General features: G+C 35.4%; 1 protein-coding gene across 18 annotated transcripts in view; it reads right to left on the reverse strand.

Moving 5' to 3' along the window:
- Positions 1-1,866: 1,866 nt before the first annotated feature.
- PRPF40A (pre-mRNA processing factor 40 homolog A) overlaps positions 1,867-17,582 on the reverse strand; it is a 53,259-nt gene continuing 37,543 nt past the window's right edge. For 9 of the 18 annotated variants that reach the window (XM_013984128.3, XM_013984127.3, XM_021074550.2 and 6 more), the window contains 10 exons: positions 13,601-13,715; positions 13,345-13,448; positions 13,126-13,242; positions 12,792-12,929; positions 12,241-12,336; positions 9,811-9,897; positions 9,628-9,724; positions 9,483-9,544; positions 8,203-8,334; positions 1,867-6,839 (listed from right to left, as the gene is read on the reverse strand). In XM_013984128.3, coding sequence (XP_013839582.3) covers positions 6,747-6,839; positions 8,203-8,334; positions 9,483-9,544; positions 9,628-9,724; positions 9,811-9,897; positions 12,241-12,336; positions 12,792-12,929; positions 13,126-13,242; positions 13,345-13,448; positions 13,601-13,715 — 1,041 coding nt within the window. In that variant the 3' untranslated portion in view covers positions 1,867-6,746. The remainder of the gene's footprint in view (positions 6,840-8,202; positions 8,335-9,482; positions 9,545-9,627; positions 9,725-9,810; positions 9,898-12,240; positions 12,337-12,791; positions 12,930-13,125; positions 13,243-13,344; positions 13,449-13,600; positions 13,716-17,582) is intronic. The other 9 variants (XM_021074552.2, XM_013984129.3, XM_021074551.2 and 6 more) reach the window with 2 other exon arrangements.

The following is a 17,582-nucleotide window of genomic DNA, read 5'->3' on the forward strand; positions in this document are numbered from 1 at the left end:
TTTTGGCCGTACCTGTGGTATGTGGAAGTTCCTGGGCCAGGGATTCAAACCCATGTCACAGCAGTGACCATGCCGGGTACTAAACCCACTGAGCCACCAGACCACTCCTGTACCAGTTTTATATATGCTTCTATCTTCTAGAAACAGGTCTTGCTGCTTGAATTCATAATCTAAATATACTTGGTAAATTTTAAGAAAAACTCCTCTCTCTGCAAACTCTTGCTGTATTGAATATGAATAGACTTTTGAGTATTGAGGGATATACACTACAAAATCAATTTCCAATTTATTCCTTCCAGAGAAATAGCATTCTTTGGTGAGATACATCCTCTTTCCACATTTGTTGTGGCAGTGTGGGCAGCGTGCATACACAGGTAGGTAGGCTACATGTGGACCGCAGAGAGGCAGCCTACCTGACCACAAGGTCTACAACCATTTTGACCCCAACTGCACCAGCACATGTGCACACACACACACATTGCTAATAACTCCAGGTCCTCAAAGTTTAGTACATTTTTCTTAGTATATTCCTATTATTTAGTGTTTTTAGGGAAGCAAGGAAATTTGTAATTTTAGGAAACTGTCAAAGTGGCTTAAAACACTTAGAGGGGCATAAACTAGTCTTAAGGAATCTAATTGTTGCATTAGGTCTTTGTTCTCAAAGTACAGATGTTGTCTTATTTTCTGGCATTTACAGATACTGCTTTTCTATTAATAAATTGAAGGCTTATGAACAACTGTGTGTTGTCAAATGATGGTTAGCACTCAAAAGCAATAGTTATTCCTGAAATTAAGGCAGGTACATTGCTTTCTTTTTTTTTTTAAGATGTAATGCTATTATTATACATATAATAGATTACCAGGTGTACATAGAATAGATTTCCAAGGTAGACCTGTAGTTAAAGCTTTATTTTATAAAAAGGGAAAAAAAGTTAAATCTTGCAGTTAGTAAGACTAGTTTGTTTTGTACCAGGACAAGTGCTTCAAGGTAAAGGAAATAAGGTCTTTAACATTCTACAAAATCAGAATGTTTTCAAACCTAAACTACAGCACTAAGTTCAGATAAGGTGGATATGGTTAGGTTTACATTTTACACCAGCAGCACCCATTTATTTACTAATGACTCAGTTAAGTAGGAAACAATCTCTGACTAAAAATCTAAATCTTAACCCACTAAAATCACTGCAGTGACTGCCCAGTGACTCTGCTGACTCGGTAAAGTGCTCAGTAGATAGACAATGGGACTTAATATCCACCACTGACTCTGCTGGCTCAACATACTGAATTTTGTAGAATTACCTCATTTTACATTATAAAATATACTTTTATAATTCACATCTTAATTTTATTATGAAATTATCAGCCCTATTTGAGAAATATGTGCAAAGATACACTATTAGCCCACTCATCCAAAAGTATTTCTCCTAAAACTAATACCCCATCTAAGAAAAAAATTTAACAAACGTTGATGTGCTATTTTTATTTTTGTCTTTTTTTCAGGGCTTGCACCCACAGCATATGGAAGTTCCCAGACTAGGGACTGAATCAGCTGCTGGCCTCTACCACAGCCAGAGCAATGCCAGATCCGAGCCGCATCTACAACCTACACCACAGATCATGGCAATGCTGGATCCTATAACCCATTGAGTGAGGCCAGGGATCAAACCTCCATCCCCATGGATACTAGCCAGGCTCGTTAGCCATGAGCCATGATGGGAATTCCCTTGATCTAAGTTTTTATAGAAAAAACAAATACTGTATACATTGAGAAAACAATGTTGGCATCATCACACAGCACAGAACAGCTGCACATGACAGTGCTTAAAGGAAAAAGCTGACACAAATCCAATTTAGTAAAAGATGCCATTTTTTCTAATAAATTATATTTATTTACAAAAGGTCTACTTTTATATAATTGAGTCTTTTTACATCAGAACAATATATAAACAGAAGAGAAAATCTGGTTAATTACAAACACAGAAAGTAGAAACTTTGTTACCCCTATTACTCACCTTTCAGAATAAGTCTTCAGTTTAATTGTAGAGGTAGGCAAGAGAGAACACCTACCAAAAAAGTTTGCAAGCAGGACCAAAAAAAATTTGCTTATAAATACATTTTGATACCTCAAGGAACAGCATAAAAGAAGGGCATCAAATGGCTTAGTTCATATCTGATGTGATTAGGAGCCACTTTGTTTCATAGTCTGAATGAAAACTGGAGTGAAGGGTCAGCCAGTTCCCTTGAAATGCAAACATCAATCTTCAACCTAGGGCAATCATCATCAAATTTAACAGTCAATTACTAATCACTAAGGATGAGATGGCCTTGAACTAGATCATACTGAATCACAAAAGCAATTTTTATATAGCAAGTTTAAAAAACATAGAAAATCTGCCACAATGAAGGAACTTAAGCCAGGTAGACAAACCAGTAAAATGGAGGGCTAAAGGGAGTGTACGGGTAACTGGAGAAAAACCTTACTTCCCACCTCACCTTTTAGGTCAGCTCCAGTAACATATAAGTGCTTGCCCTGTCACTATTATTCACCCCATTATTTAAAAACAGCCTGAAATGATTAGTTCTCAACTTAGAACATAAATAGGAATTTTGCCCATCAAGGCCTTTAGATCAACTTTGATCTAGCTAAGTATTAGTTCCTCAAAAGTTACTAGTTTCAAACCACTACTATGATAACGGTATTATGAATATGAAAAGACTATGTTTCAAATCATCATGGATTTCCTTTCCTACTCAAAAACCACATGAAAGTTATATGTTCTTGTGGATATTTTTGTAGTTAAGATACAGTCACTACAACTTTATTGTATTTCAATTATGTTGCTTTAGTTTGGAGTTTTAGTGTGGATTATTGCAATGATGCTTTTCCAAGCCCTTTTAACACAGATGATGGGTACCATGGATTGCTGGATGAGTACAACTGTTAACTGATATTTTACATTCACTCAATAAATGCCTATGTGGCAGGCATTGCTCTAATTCATAGGCTACAACAGTGAAACAGAAACCCCTGCCCCCAGGGAATTTGACCACCACTTAAGTCAAGACAATTGAAAAACTTAAAAAAGCAAGAAAAGAATAAGGAAGGTAAGAATTATTAGACTGGAATAGGCCATTATTAGAACCACACAATGAAACATAAAAAGTATTAGAGCAGAATTCCATGAAAATTACTCATAACATTATTTTCCCTTTCCTTTATGTAACATGAGTCCTAGAAAATGTAAAAGAAAATTCTGGTATTGAGAGAGACACATCCCCAAGGGAAAACAAAACATCTGACTTAAAATATAAGGAATTAATGTTCTTTGCCTCATTTTGCTTTTAGAAATGTTTATTTTAGTTTTGTAATTTACATTTACATTATTTAAATACCCTATAAACTCATTAAAAAAAAAAAAAGCATTAATCACTCTCTCCTGGGTACTATTTGGTTAGAACCAGTTCTCTCTCAAATAGTATCCAAGTTTTAAATAAAAATCCTTATATAAAGGAGCTATCTTTCCCGGATGCAAAAATAAAAGTGGTCAACTGAGTGCTGAGAAGGCAGTCACTAACAGTGAAAAACAGGATTATTTAGGCAAATGCTTTTTTAACACAGGATATAGGCCCTTTGATAACCAAATGACAACTATGGACCATCTTTCCAGAAAAATATACACAGATGTTTTAAGAAGTTTTATTCTTACCACTGTGAGTTGAGATGACTCTGGGCCAATCCTTTTCATTTTACAGCTATATAAAAGGGGGGCCCAATTAGCAAAAGTCAAAAGATAAAAATAGCTGTGATACTTTGATCATTTCCAAATTGACTAGGAGGCATAACAAGTATGTTTATTGTTAAAAAAAAAAAAAGCAGGAATAATCCAGACACTGAAGCTACACTGGGGAATAGCAATGAAGTGCTATCACTATGTTAAAAAAAAACAAAAAAACGTTGGAAATATTGCTTTAAAAGTATTAAGTTGCTTAAATACACTTGGGGAAGGTACAAAGAATTTTTTATACTTGGTTAACTTTTCATACAAGTTCAGTTTTCCCACATAGGAATTATGTACTGAGGGAAATAAAAATATCAAATATTTGAGTCTCATCTTGAATATTAAGCATAGTAAATTATTCGTGAATTTAACCAAAGATTTCATTAATAGTAATGAGGGAAGATAAGTCTTCAACATTTACCTAAGAGTCTGAAGATTAATGAAAAAGTACAAATTCCCCTTATCTGAATATAAACACTCTCTCCTGTTTGAACACATTTTGAGCCTATCTGTTCAATATTCCAAGAAATTTCAAGTTTTACCAGACTGATTTAGAAACCTAATCAAATGAATTAAAAGTAATAACTTCTTGTTTTAATAAAATTTTCACATCACCTGTATTTTCAGGCTGTCGTATCTTCTTGACAAATACCATTTGATGGGATCACTATAGGATTATAGCAATTCAATTACATAATTTATAACAATGACGTATTTTGAGTTTCAATTTGTTCACTAATTTTGTTTTTTAATTTAAATAATTTTTGTGGGCGAACTATAAGAAATCTTGAATTTGTATTGTAGGAATTTGAGGTTGTGATAAGGCAGTATCTCTAAGAAATACAGGAATCTAATTTGAGGACATGCTAAAACACATCAACAGCCTTTTATTTAAATATAAAAATCAAAACTTTAAAGTTGTGTTTAAAAAATCATTCATGGAATTTGGAGTTCCCGTCGTGGTGCAGCGGAAATGAATCCAACTAGGAACCATGAGGTTGTGGGTTCGATCCCTGGCCTTGCTCAGCGGGGGTACCTGTGTTGCTGTGAGCTATGGTGTAGGTTGCAGATGCGGCTTGGCTTGGATCCTGCGTAGGCTGGCAGATGTTTTCTCTGATTAGACCCCTAGCCTGGGAACCTCCATATGCCGAGGGTGCGGCCCTAAAAAGCAAAAAACAAAAACCAAAACATCATTCATGGAATTAAGTTTTACAGATTCTAAATTCTCTTGTGAAACACCATTAGTATTTCTGCCAATATCATATGCATATTTTAAAGGTTTTACCACTGACTTTCATGTCCAATGTTTTGACATGATTAGAAATACTAACATTACAATGGGACCTCTGAAAATTAGATCTAGGCAACTTCCCTGTTGCCAAAGTTGTTGAATTATGCAACAGACCACCCTTAAGCAAGCAATTGGTTACTTCACATTTTCTAAAGATAGTGATTCTCAATTCCTCATGTCATATTTCACAGCAGAAAAATGACCTGGCAGAGAAATTCAGAAACACCCCCACCTCCTTGAGGCTTTTAAAAGTAGATGCTAGATTTAACTGAAACATAGGGGACAGGGATGGAAAAGAGTCATCCTAGTCAGTCCCACTTTTTAAATTCATTAGGATAGAAAGAAAAGGAAAAATAAAATGAACTTTTTGTTCTTTTAAATCTCAGCTTGAAATAGGATTGACCAAAGCGTCCAAAATAAAAAAATGCCAAAGACGAAGTGCTAAAATTTACTTAAAAAAATCTTCACTGAAGGAAAAATAGTATAAATTACCAACCTTCAAAAGTTAGCATGTAGAGTATTCTAGCTTCAAACCATTGCCTTTCTTAAAGTATTCTGTAGGAAATTCATAGATCAAAAACAAATATGGGGCCTCAAATGTACTGATTTAAAATATTCTTAAATATTAAAAAAGGAAACTGTGGGTAAAATGAAACAAAATTGAGGGATTTAGTATCTTTAAATGATTATAGTTTTTTTTTTTAAGAGTTGAGCATTTTAAGTAGAAATAAATACTAGTACACGCTAGAAGAGAAGGTTTAATAATTGATAAAAATGTACAAAAATATTCAAATCAGAAATGCTTTAGAATGTGTACCATGAAGTCAATACTTTCTTAGTGAGTAGGGAAGGTAAAAGACTTCCTCAATGAAAAAAGAAAGATTGGATTTAAAAAAAAAAAAAACCAACTGTTAAAGAAATTGTTTAAGTCAACATTGACTTGTTTTAGACAAGGATATTGCAACCATCACTTAAAAGTTTGGTGGCACATTCTTTAGTAGGTCCTTAAGGCAATATATTTAAACTAATTTACAATTTGATGTTAACTTTTTAAACATCACCTCAAAATAATGCCCTCACAGTAGCCTTTTTAAAATGTATTCAGATGGTTCATAAAAAATAATGGTGGCTTTATTATAGTAGTGCTCAATAGCACCACTACAGTTAAGGGTCTACCAGGTTTCCATTAAGAACACCTATTTCTGAGATCACCATAAAAGATCTTATCAGCTTTAACCAGTTGGGTAGTGCACAAAAAAGCAGTTTTATCAGTTGCTGGTGCTTTTTTTGTACTACTAGATATCAAAAAATTTTCATTATATCTTCAAAATCCAACTTCTATAAAGTAAATCAAATCACCTCATGACTCAGATTTGAGAACAAAGTAGAGACACCTGCAGTTATCAGTAAATTGCCACCTTTAATCCATCCTGCAGTGCCCTATGAAAGGGTCACAGAGAGACAGTTATGACTGTATGAAAATATGATTCTTGATACAGAATCAAAAGTATTTTCAATTTCCTTTGCTTTTATAAAGTCCACAATAACAATACTTAAATGCACTTTTTTTTTTTCTGTGATATAATTAAAACCCAGTGTTATTTCAATTGAACTTAAAATAGAGTCCCTGGTCTGAATTAGACTTTAAATCATACTGTAAACATATTTGGTATAATTTATTGATCATCATCCAGTTGCTCCAGAAGGGTCCTTCTGCGCTTTTCTAATTCCCCTTCACTCAGTTCACTGCCAGAAGTGTCCCAATTACCCTAGAAAGACAATGAATACAATTATATTTGATGTCAGTACTCAAAAGATTAAGTAGTAATGAATCTTTGAAAAAAGAATCTGAAACCTATTTGGGTTCTCTTCCGGAAGCAAACACATCACAAGGTTTAAAGACTGACCTCTTCCCCAAAAGCCTCCTGATGGGTTGTTAACTAAGTACTTCTTTGTTACATTAAGAGAGAAAGTTAGAATGAGACTTCCACTTAATGGGTGTTCATTTCCTAGGTATTACATTCATTGCTAATTTTAGGTTGTCCTATCCAGAGTTTTGCATTACATAAAAGTATTATGCTTCAAAAAGCATACTATAAAGCATACTATGGTGTCCAACTACAGAAACATTTAAGATTTATGAGGACAACTCTTGGGCTGGGAGAAAAAAATACTGCATTATCTGTAAGAAGCAACTTTCAAAAGTGGACAGTCCACCATCTAGCTTTCCCCTTCAGGGATTTATTTAATCTACTGTAAGGAAGAAACTATTAAGCCACTAAATAAGCATAGAGGAAACATTCAATCCTCACCAAGGATGTGCATTAGAGTCACCAGGGCAGTTTAAAAAAAAAAAAAAAAAAGCCTCCACCCTATTCCCACTGAATCAAAATATCCAGAAAGAAGACCAGGGCTTGTCTACACAGTTTAAATCCTCAACTGGTGATTCAGAGGCATCACCCTTGCCAAGTTCATAGCATCTGTGGAAGGAATAATAAGGTGAAGAAGGCTTGTATTGTGCTCTGGCATATATGCATACACACAAATGGGAAACTAATTTTAATTTGATATTAAAATTAATTTGGTTTGTAGTATCCCCCCTTATTTAATACCTTCACTTCTTCCCCCACAATTTTTTTTTCTTTTTAGGTGCTGCACCTGTGGCATATGGAAGTTCCTGGGCTAGGGGTTTTTATAAGGCTGCAGCTGCTGGCCTTCATAGCCACAGCAATACAGGATCCTCAACCTGCTGAGCAAGGCTAAGGGTGGAACCTGCATCCTCATGGATACTAGTTGGGTTCATTTCTGCTTTAAAAACTGGAGTTCATAACCATGACAACTGTGGACATTTGGAGGGAAACCTCTGATGTCTCTTAAATTTTATATTCCTAAAAAAATTAGATAGAAAATTTCCATTGGCATTTCTTAATGAGAATGTACAGAGAACATACCTTTCTTAGGGTTAAACAATAGTTACAGAATTCTGTACTTCTTTCTAAGGAACATGAAATTTAGGATGCTTAAATTGGGTCATTCATAATCACATGTTAGAAAACTATTTTTTATGAAAGGTAGTTCACTGGCATTTCTATATTTTGAAAATACAGACATGAAATAATTCTAAATACTTACAGAATCCTTTCCAGTCTTTTTCTTAGGTGATTTGTGTTTTGATTCTGATCTTTGTCTAGTTCTGTCTTTTTCACTTTCCCGGTCTTTTTCTTTTTTATCCTTCTCTCGTTCAGCATCTGATTCTGGGGAGTCCTGTGTTAAATAAAAAATGTTAGCATTTTGATGAATAAATTGTTCTAGTAGAAAAAAATCCCTATATAGGTGATATTTAAGAACCTCCATGTATAACAGGGTATGTTTTCCTAGAGTACTAAAATTTGAATTATTAATCTCAAGGAATCTACAGCATTCCCAAGATTCATGGGAGAGGAATTCCCGTCATGGCACAGTGGAAACGAATCTGACTAGGAAGCATGAGGTTGCGGGTTCGATCCCTGGCCTCGCTCCGTGGGTTAAGGATCCGGAGTTGCCGTGAGCTGCGGTGTAGGTCAAAGACGTGGCTCGAATCTGGCGTTGCTGTGGCTCTGGCATAGGCCAGCAGCAACAGCTCTGATTAGACCCCTAGCCTGGGAACCTCCGTATGCCAAGAGTGCAGCCCTAAAAGACAAAAAAAAAAAAAGATTCATGGGGAGAGTTGGTCTTTCCTGAGGGAAAAATGACATTTTGATAGGGTTTAAAATACCACTAAAAAAGAGCATCACAAATTAAGTGTACCTTCATCCCTAAGATCAGAAGCATCTTGATTTGTACATAATGTTAAGAACTGAGAGTATAAGTTGTTAAAACATTTGACTTTGTGGTTCTTAGCAACAGCTGCAATATATACACATACATGGATCTTTCTCTAAGGTTACTATTAAAAAAAAGAGTGGGGATCTTAACACTGTGGTTCTTTTTTTTTTTTCTTTCAAAGCTCATCAAAAGATTTTAATAGAAGATTAAGGTGAACAACAGCTGTGACACTCTTGAATTTTAGGTGCCCACCTGAATTCTGTTGACTGTACAGGACTAGACAGAAAATTAGGTTCTACTGCCATTTAGGAAATTAAGGGCAAAAGCCTAGGCACAGAGTTCCCATTGTGGCTTAGTGGGTTACAAACCCGAGTAGTATCCATGAGGATGGCCTTGCTCAGTGGGTTAAGTATCTGGCCGTGCCTCAAGCTGTGGCGGAGGTCGCAGATGCGGCTTGGATCTGGCATTGCTGTGGCTATGGCTGTGGCCAGCAGCTGCAGCTGATTCAACCCCTAGACTGAGAATTTCCATATGCTGCAGGTGTGGCCCTAAAAAGTGCGCTCCTCCCCCAAAAGCCTAGGTGCAGTATAAAAATTAAGTCTGCTTACAGATTTATGCCTTCTCTTCTTGCTTTTCTTCTTATGTTTTTTTGATTTCTTATAACTTCTCTCTAAGCAGCACAAAAAGACACATGTCAGAATTTGAGGACATCCAAGTGTCAATGATTTTCATCAAGTTAAAAGATATGTTTACCAGATTCAGCACTAGAAGAATGTTCTGAAGCAGAGCGAGACTCTGATCTCTGTCTTTTTTTCTTTGAATGGCTGTCATCATCATCTGAATCTGACCCCTAAACAATACAAATAATTTCACTCATAATTATGCTAACAAATATTTCAATACACTTATGGTGCCATTTTAAATAAACTTCCTTACTGATCGAGAGCGGGAACGTTTCCTGTGATGTTTTTTAGATTTCTTAGAATGTTTCTTGTTCTTTGAATGATGATGTTGACATTCATGCTACATGGAGTGAAAGAAAAAAAATTTCAAGGAGTTCACACTTTAGACAGTAGATCATAAGATCTTTTTAAAGCTTCACAAGTAATTTTAGAATAAAAATGCCTTCAGTTTGCTTATTTAGAATGTACTCCCAACCATGAAACTGTGCAAAGAATTATTATCTAAATGTTCTCTTCTGTTCCTTCTTAACTATCCCATACCCAACTCAATTGACATCTAAACACAACGATGTTATTAAAATACTTTTTGTAGCAATGAGAATGGTGTGGGTACAATAGGGATAATTGATACCCTCCATAAAGGAATAATCTGCAGAAGAGTTAACACTGCTTTCAAAAACAATGAAATACAATTACATTGAAACATAGGTTTCTTGATGAATGTGGTTTTGGTTAGTGAGCTAGGCTCAGCACTGAGATAAAGAACCACCCCAGAGACATCCTTGAACTTCACTGAAGTTGGTCTCAGATATTAAAATGCAAAATCTACTCTTTCTTTTCACCCAAAAGTATCCCCTTCCTACTCAAACTTAAGACATTCAAAGACAATTTAATAATTCTAACTTAACATTTTCTTTTCTGGTTTCATGTGATATCTGTGGGCTTGAACTATTTTACTGTAACAATTAGTAGGCTAGCAGGAAAGGGGATATATAGCAATAAAAGCTCCTTGCCCCCAAACATACCTAAGGCTTTGAAAATAAATTCTGCTTTGGTTTACAAGTGGAAATGGAAAATCTAGTTCAGGGACTCTTATTCTTTTTTTTAATATTACTGAATGTTAACTCTCCTTCGTTTTCTACCTCGAGGCCCATATTATTAGGGTCCAAAACCTATCCTAATATGTTCAGCCCTTCCCTATGTGCCGGCATTAGCTCCATTTAGCAATTACCCCCAGCATAGATCACGAAAGAGACTTCTCTTCTTTGGAGACTCCTGAATTGGGGGAAAATGTTAAGACACTACCTAGAGCAGAGCTTTTCAAAATTAAATGTACATTCTAAAGCTTGACAATCTTGTTAAAATGACGATTCTGACACAGGACTTCTGCTGATGGGACCTAAGGTTCAATATTTCTAAGAAGCTTCCAGGTAATGCAGATGTTGGTGGTCTGAAATGTACTACGGGTAGAAAAGATCTACAGGCAGCTGAGCAATAATATACTGTAATGTAGGTGCATGTTAACAGAGCAAACTGTTGTCAACATTGATATTCATCAAGAACAATAAATCCAATGAAAGAGTCAACAGTCAATTAAGTGATATGCTCTGCCCAATGACTATGCAGCACTATGATATTAAGTATGTGCTAGTTTTCAGCTTGTTGTAAAATATCTGTCTACAACTGAAAGCTTATTTGTTAAAAATCATTGGCCTTTGAGTCAAAAAGCCTGAATTAGATAGAATCCCTTCCCTGCAAATTTTTTCTCTTTGCCTCAGGTAGCTCATCTGTAACTTCACAGGATTGTTGTGAGGATTAAGTCCATATGCAATATTTGTAAAACAGTTAGAACATGCCTGGCCACATAGGCACCAAATACTCAATAATTACTGGGTCAATTTACATTTCTTATTCCCCATTAGTGTCTACGTGAAATCTTCACCAAAATACCCTTAAATCATCTAGTAATCTATAATTTTATCATTACTTATTTTAACAAAAACCTAATATTCCTGAGCTTCCCACACATCTAATGTAGTATAATTCTTGAAATGTGCTTGATAGCTGTTTTCTGACCACTTTACAAGATTCTAAATTCTCTTAGGATCTGTCGTCATCCCATGTGAGTGTTAAATTGCTGAATTTCTGTAACGCTGTAAAAATATAAAACAAATATGAACAATCTCCACAAACAGATCTTTAAATTCCTATGCAAGCTTTGTTTAACTTAAAAGTAATTTTGGAGCTCCCGTCGTAGCTCAGTGGTTAACGAATCCAACTAGGAACCATGAGGTTGTGGGTTCGATCCCTGGCCTTGCTCAGTGGGTTAAGGATTCAGCATTGCCGTGAGCTGTGCTGTGGGTCGCAGACGAGGCTCGGACCCTGCGTTGCTGTGGCTCTGGTGTAGGCAGGCAGCTACAGCTCTGATTCGACCCCTAGCCGGGGAAACTCTATATGCCATGGCAGTGGCCCAAGAAATGGCAAAAAAAAAAAAAAAAAAAAAAGGCAATTTTTATAGAAGAAACCATTCCCTAATCATCCCAGGTAAATACACTGTATAAATAAATGCAGTATAAATAAATAAATTTTAGAAACATAATTGGATCATTCCAAATTACTGTTTTTGTTTTTATTTTTATACATTTTGTAGTATTTTAGCCATTTATGAGAATACTAAAATTACCTCAAGCACATGCATAAAATCTTTAAATATTCGTTTTCTTTCAGATTCTAGAGTTATATCCTCAAACGCTGGCTCTTTTACAAATCTCTCCCGGATCTGAAAAATTCAGATATGGAATAAATGTATCAATACTGAGAAAAGTACACTAATATGACTAAAAAAGTAATCAAAACAGCAAATGAAGGAGTTCCTGCTGTGGCTATAGGTTAAGGATCTGGTGTGCTATGGCTTGTGGCTTGGATTTGATCCCTGGTCTGGGAACTTCCATATGCCACAAGGATGGCCTTGGCCCCTCCCCCGACCCCACAAAAACAAACTCAAAGCCACAATTAAAAACAAACAAAAAACGGCAAAGTAAAACTGTGACACATCTCCTTAAAGTTTTTATTTCCTTTCCTCTAGTATTCCTAAATTCAGTCACAGCTGACTTCATACTCTACAAATAACTTCAGCTTATCACTGTGGCTATAAAATAGGAAATAAATTAAAACTATTTTTATCTTCAATTGTAAAGGAAGCAGTTCATCAGCAAAATTTAAAAACATACATACATCTTCCCAGACAGCATCCAATTCTATTGGAGGAGTTGCTTGTTTCAACATACTCTTAAATGCCGATTCTTTTCGTTTCATCTTCCGAGCCTCCTCTTTTTCCCTTTCACGTTCACGGGCTTCTGCCTTTTCTAGTAACTTTTAGAAAATCATATTTAATCAGTTATAATGGTACGATTATGATTTGTGTTAACTAATAAAATTCATTACTCTTAAGTATTCTTTCATCACCTCTAAGTTAAGGGCCAATTTATAACACCAGTTACATAAAACTTAAGTATTTTTGGCCAAATATATTAAAAACTATTTTATAATAGTAAAGACGGTAACTTACACTATTGAAAGCTAACTTAATGTTTCCTGCATCTAATGTGGTTGATCTTTTTGTTGAACTGATTATTGCCACAAAGTCTTCAAAAGTAGTATTTACTTCAACTACAAATCCTTTATCCTAAAAAACAGAAGTTTTGTTAATATTATAAACCAAAGGAACACAGTATCATGTTTAAAAATATGCCATAGATTAAAAATTAATAGCAATTATACTATTTACCTTTAGAATGTCTTTTATTATCTTCTTCTCATCATGGTAACGTGCTTTAAGATCCTCAACATAAAACTTGAAAAGGTCAAGTGCAGTTGATCCTAATGAAAAAACTAAAGAAGTCAAAAGCTAGCTCTAATCAAAGAGCTGCAATTACTTTGTTGTTTATAAAATAAAAGAAAGCACCCCCATGCCCCAACACAACCACTCTTCCCTCTGGCCCATTCCAACTGTAACTACACATTAGGAAAGAGAAGAATCTCACCCGGCTGACCAAGCATATTAGTGAATCTAATATCAGAACTAATTGTTGGATATAATTCCATCCAAGATGACATAGAATGCAGTTGTCCATGTTCATGCAATTCATCTAAAAATATCTGGGGGAAGGGCACAACAACAAAACAAACCCATTATATACTGAAAAGCTATCTTTAAGGGTATTAGAAATATTAGTATAATATGAATAAAAATACATGTTAAAAGCAGCAATATTTAAAACTCTTTTACCCATGTTATCACAAATATGTTTAGGTGCAAAGAATACCTGCTCTTTGATGAAAGTAAGATTTGCTTTTAGGCAGAAAAAAGCTACATTACCTTTCCAGGTTTCAGTTTACTGTCCATTAAGCTAGATCATCATTTCCAGTTTAAAAACATATATTGGGTGAAATAAAAGGTTACTAAAATTAATAAGCATGTCCATTCAGTTTATATTTCTAAAATTACTTTCTCAAGCTAATCTCCATCCTTTTGCCCTCACCCTTTAACATAAATGGGATCCTAGCCCACTCCTGTCGTGTGATCACCAGGTTTCTCACCTACTCCCTCTTTTGAGTCCCTAAGACAGCTTAGAAACCATCTTCAAAGATGCTCTCTAGAATCTTAGAATCTACTCCATTCTATCATACCTGCTTTGCTTGATACTTTTGAGACTGAACATTTCAATAGTGCATCCCCTAACCAGAGTAAAAATTAGAATCACCTAAGATTTTTTAAGAAATATAGAGTAAAACAAAGATATCTGTCATTCAACTTTTTAATAATCCCCCGGTAACTGTGATGTGAATTCAGGTTTGAAAACCATCATGCAAAATTGCACGACTCTTACTCTCTTTTACTCACCCTATCTTGGGAAGGGGAGAAGATGAAAAGTTATTTCAAAGATGGCTGAACCTGGTATTTCTCCTTCCTTTAGGGGAGAGGCTCCCAACATTGGAGGAGGGATTTGGTGGGTGTCCTGCACACTGGAGGATGTTTAGCAGTACCTCCGGCTTCTATCCAACTAGATGCTGGTAGCAACTTCTCTCCAAGCATGATCATCAACAAAATCACTAGCTGAACACAACTCGCTGCTTCAGGTCAACTCTGTATTTTTTCCCTGATCTCCTTCTTATATATTATTCATAGAAAAACTAATATACACTTGAATAAACCTTCAAAGATTTTAACAGAATACCCCTATCCTTCAACTCTTTCTCCATTCTCTCTCCTGTGACTAGTTCTCTTTTATCCAAGAAAAGCAACACTCATAACCCTGAGCTTACTCTTAAACTCTGTCTTATAAAAACATCTGAGAGGAGTTCCCTTTGTGGCTCAGCGGAAATCAACCCAACTAGTATACATGAGCATGAAGGTTCAATCCCTGGCCCCGCTAAGTGGGTTAAGGATTGGTGTTGCCATGGCCATGGCATAGGTCAGCAGCTCTAGCTCCGATTTGATCCCTAGCCTCGCAAATTACATATGCTACAGGTGTGGCCCAAAAACAGGGGGAAAAAAAAAAAATCAGAGAGAAAGGTCTAATTTTGCTTCTCTTTCTACCTTTAAAGAATTTGGCAATGCTTTAACTTTCCCTGCCATGTTAAGAGTCATTAAACACTGTAAATATTACATTAACAGTATTCTTTCAATTTCATTTCATAAAGATTCTCAACATTTGCTACTTTTTGTGGATTTCTCAATGGATCATGCGAAGAAATGGCAAAAATAAACCCACCCCCAGAAATTGATTCACTGGGGTCTCAGTGGGGTTCTGAGAATTTGCACTTCTAATAAGGTTCCTGGAAAGAGTGATATGCTTGGGCCCATACTTAGGGAAATACTAATATTCTCATACCTAGAGCAATGCCTTAGACCATTAGCCTTGTCTGCATGATTAGGGGGTGTGTTATCTCCATGATCACCTTAAGTAGAAAGGGCAGTTCTTTTAAAAACCAATGATGTTGGAGTTCTACTTGCCTCCTTCACATTCAATTGCTGAGAATTTACTCACATTGCCACAAGTAGCTACAAAGGAGGCTAGAAAACCTATATTTTAACTAAGCAGTCATGGGCCCAGGAAGGGGAAAACAGATTTTTTTTAGAAAGTTGATTAATACTCTTCTGCAACCACTGAACTTTAATCTCTCTTATAAAGGCTTTGCAATGATTTATAAGGAGACCTATATGATAAAATAAGACAAAAATCTGGGTCATAGAAAATGTAATAGAAAGTACAATGTCAACAGTGGGAGTGGAGAATATGGAGCAGAAATTCTAATGTAAAGCGTATTTAAATTAAAAAAAATTTTTTTTTCTTGATTTTTTAGGGCTGCAACCAGGGTATATGGAGGTTCCCAGGCTAGGGGTCAAATAAGAGCTGCAACTGCTGGCCTACGCCACAGCTTGCAGCAACACTGGAGTATCCTTTAACCAACTGAGTGAGGTCAGGGATCTAACCCGCATCCTCATGGATGTTAGTAAGATTCTTAACCTACTGAGCCACAAAGGGAACTCCAAAATTTATTTTTTTTTGCCACAACCATGGCAATGAAAGTTTCTAGGTCAGGGATTGAGCTCAAACCACAGCAGTGACAACACTAAATCCTTAACTCTACAGTACTCCAAGGGTCTTTCACTTAACACTACAGTACTCCAAGGGTCTTTCAGCTAAGCCAAAATTCATTTTTTTAAAAATAGTAAAAAAAAAAAAAAAATTTTTTTTAAAACTACAGTTCATTTACAATGTAGTGCCAATTTCAGGAGTAAAGTTATACTTACATATACATCTTTCTTTTTTTCAAATTTCTTCCAATAGGTTATTACAAAATACTGAATATAGTTTATAGTTTTTATTACTATTGATATAACTGGGGTTAGTATGATATACTAGTTTTGCTTCAGATATTCCGCTCAGTAATTTTCCTTTGCTACTATATTTCTTGTCAAAAGGTTTTAGTTTCAGTAAAAAGAGACCTAATGAATCAAATTCTAGGGGTAAGGCTCAACAATCCCTGTTTTAACAATATTCCAGTGATCTTTTGGCAGAGCACTAAGAGTAAAAAAAAAAAGAGTAATATATGTTGCGTTTTTATGTAACAAGGACTGAAACAATGCTATCTTTTAAGTTTAAGATGATTAGTGATCTTTGGCACCATGGGGAGTTTTCTAACAGCCCTACAGGTGATTATGATGCACGCTAAGTTTTGAGAACCATTGCCTTAGGGTATGACAAGGCACTCTACCATGGACTAAACAACTATTATTTCAAGAAATAAAACTTATTTAAGCCACTGTAACTTAACAGTTACCCTAATACTATGTTTAATGAAGATTGCAATTAAAACATGGCACAGATTCAAATTCTGGCTCCACTACTCAGTGGTTGAATTTGGGAAGTCATTTCATCTCTCTGAGCTATACAAATGGACATAACAAAAACAGTACCTACTATTAAGGTAGGCTGTCATATAAATTGAGGTTATAAATTTAAAATGTATAGCAATAAGCAATTAATGCTAATTGCTACTATAATTATTACTGAAATGGGAATCTGGTGAAATTAAAAAATGCAAAAATTATTGCTCCATGACAGTCTCCATTACTGAGCAAAGAAAAGTGATACTTGAAGGTAAAAATAAGCCCCTGGCCTATATAAAGAACATATAATTTTAGCTCCCCCATACATGTTTTAAAATTATGGCCCATACTCAAAACTAGACCACAGCATTTCCTATGGTTCTCTAGAGCCTAAAAATCAGTTAGTTAGTACTAATGACTAATCACACGTATTTTATTATTAGTCCCCCCCCATACTGTCTTTTCCTCTTTCCCAAGTGAAACCTTATCTAATAGTGCTCACTTTAATAAGTTAGCTACAGCTTTCTGTTCCCGTAGCCTGAAATGGCTACTCTCCTAAAATGGATTCTTAACTAATAGTAGAACTTAAAGAGGTAAACGTGCAAAGCTCAAGCTAATGATTTCAGATT

This window comes from Sus scrofa, chromosome 15 (genome assembly GCF_054392235.1).
Source record: "Sus scrofa isolate SSC_HxYL_T2T_F1_AM1 chromosome 15, Sscrofa_HxYL_maternal_Yorkshire_Landrace_v2.0, whole genome shotgun sequence".
NCBI lineage: Eukaryota > Metazoa > Chordata > Mammalia > Artiodactyla > Suidae > Sus > Sus scrofa.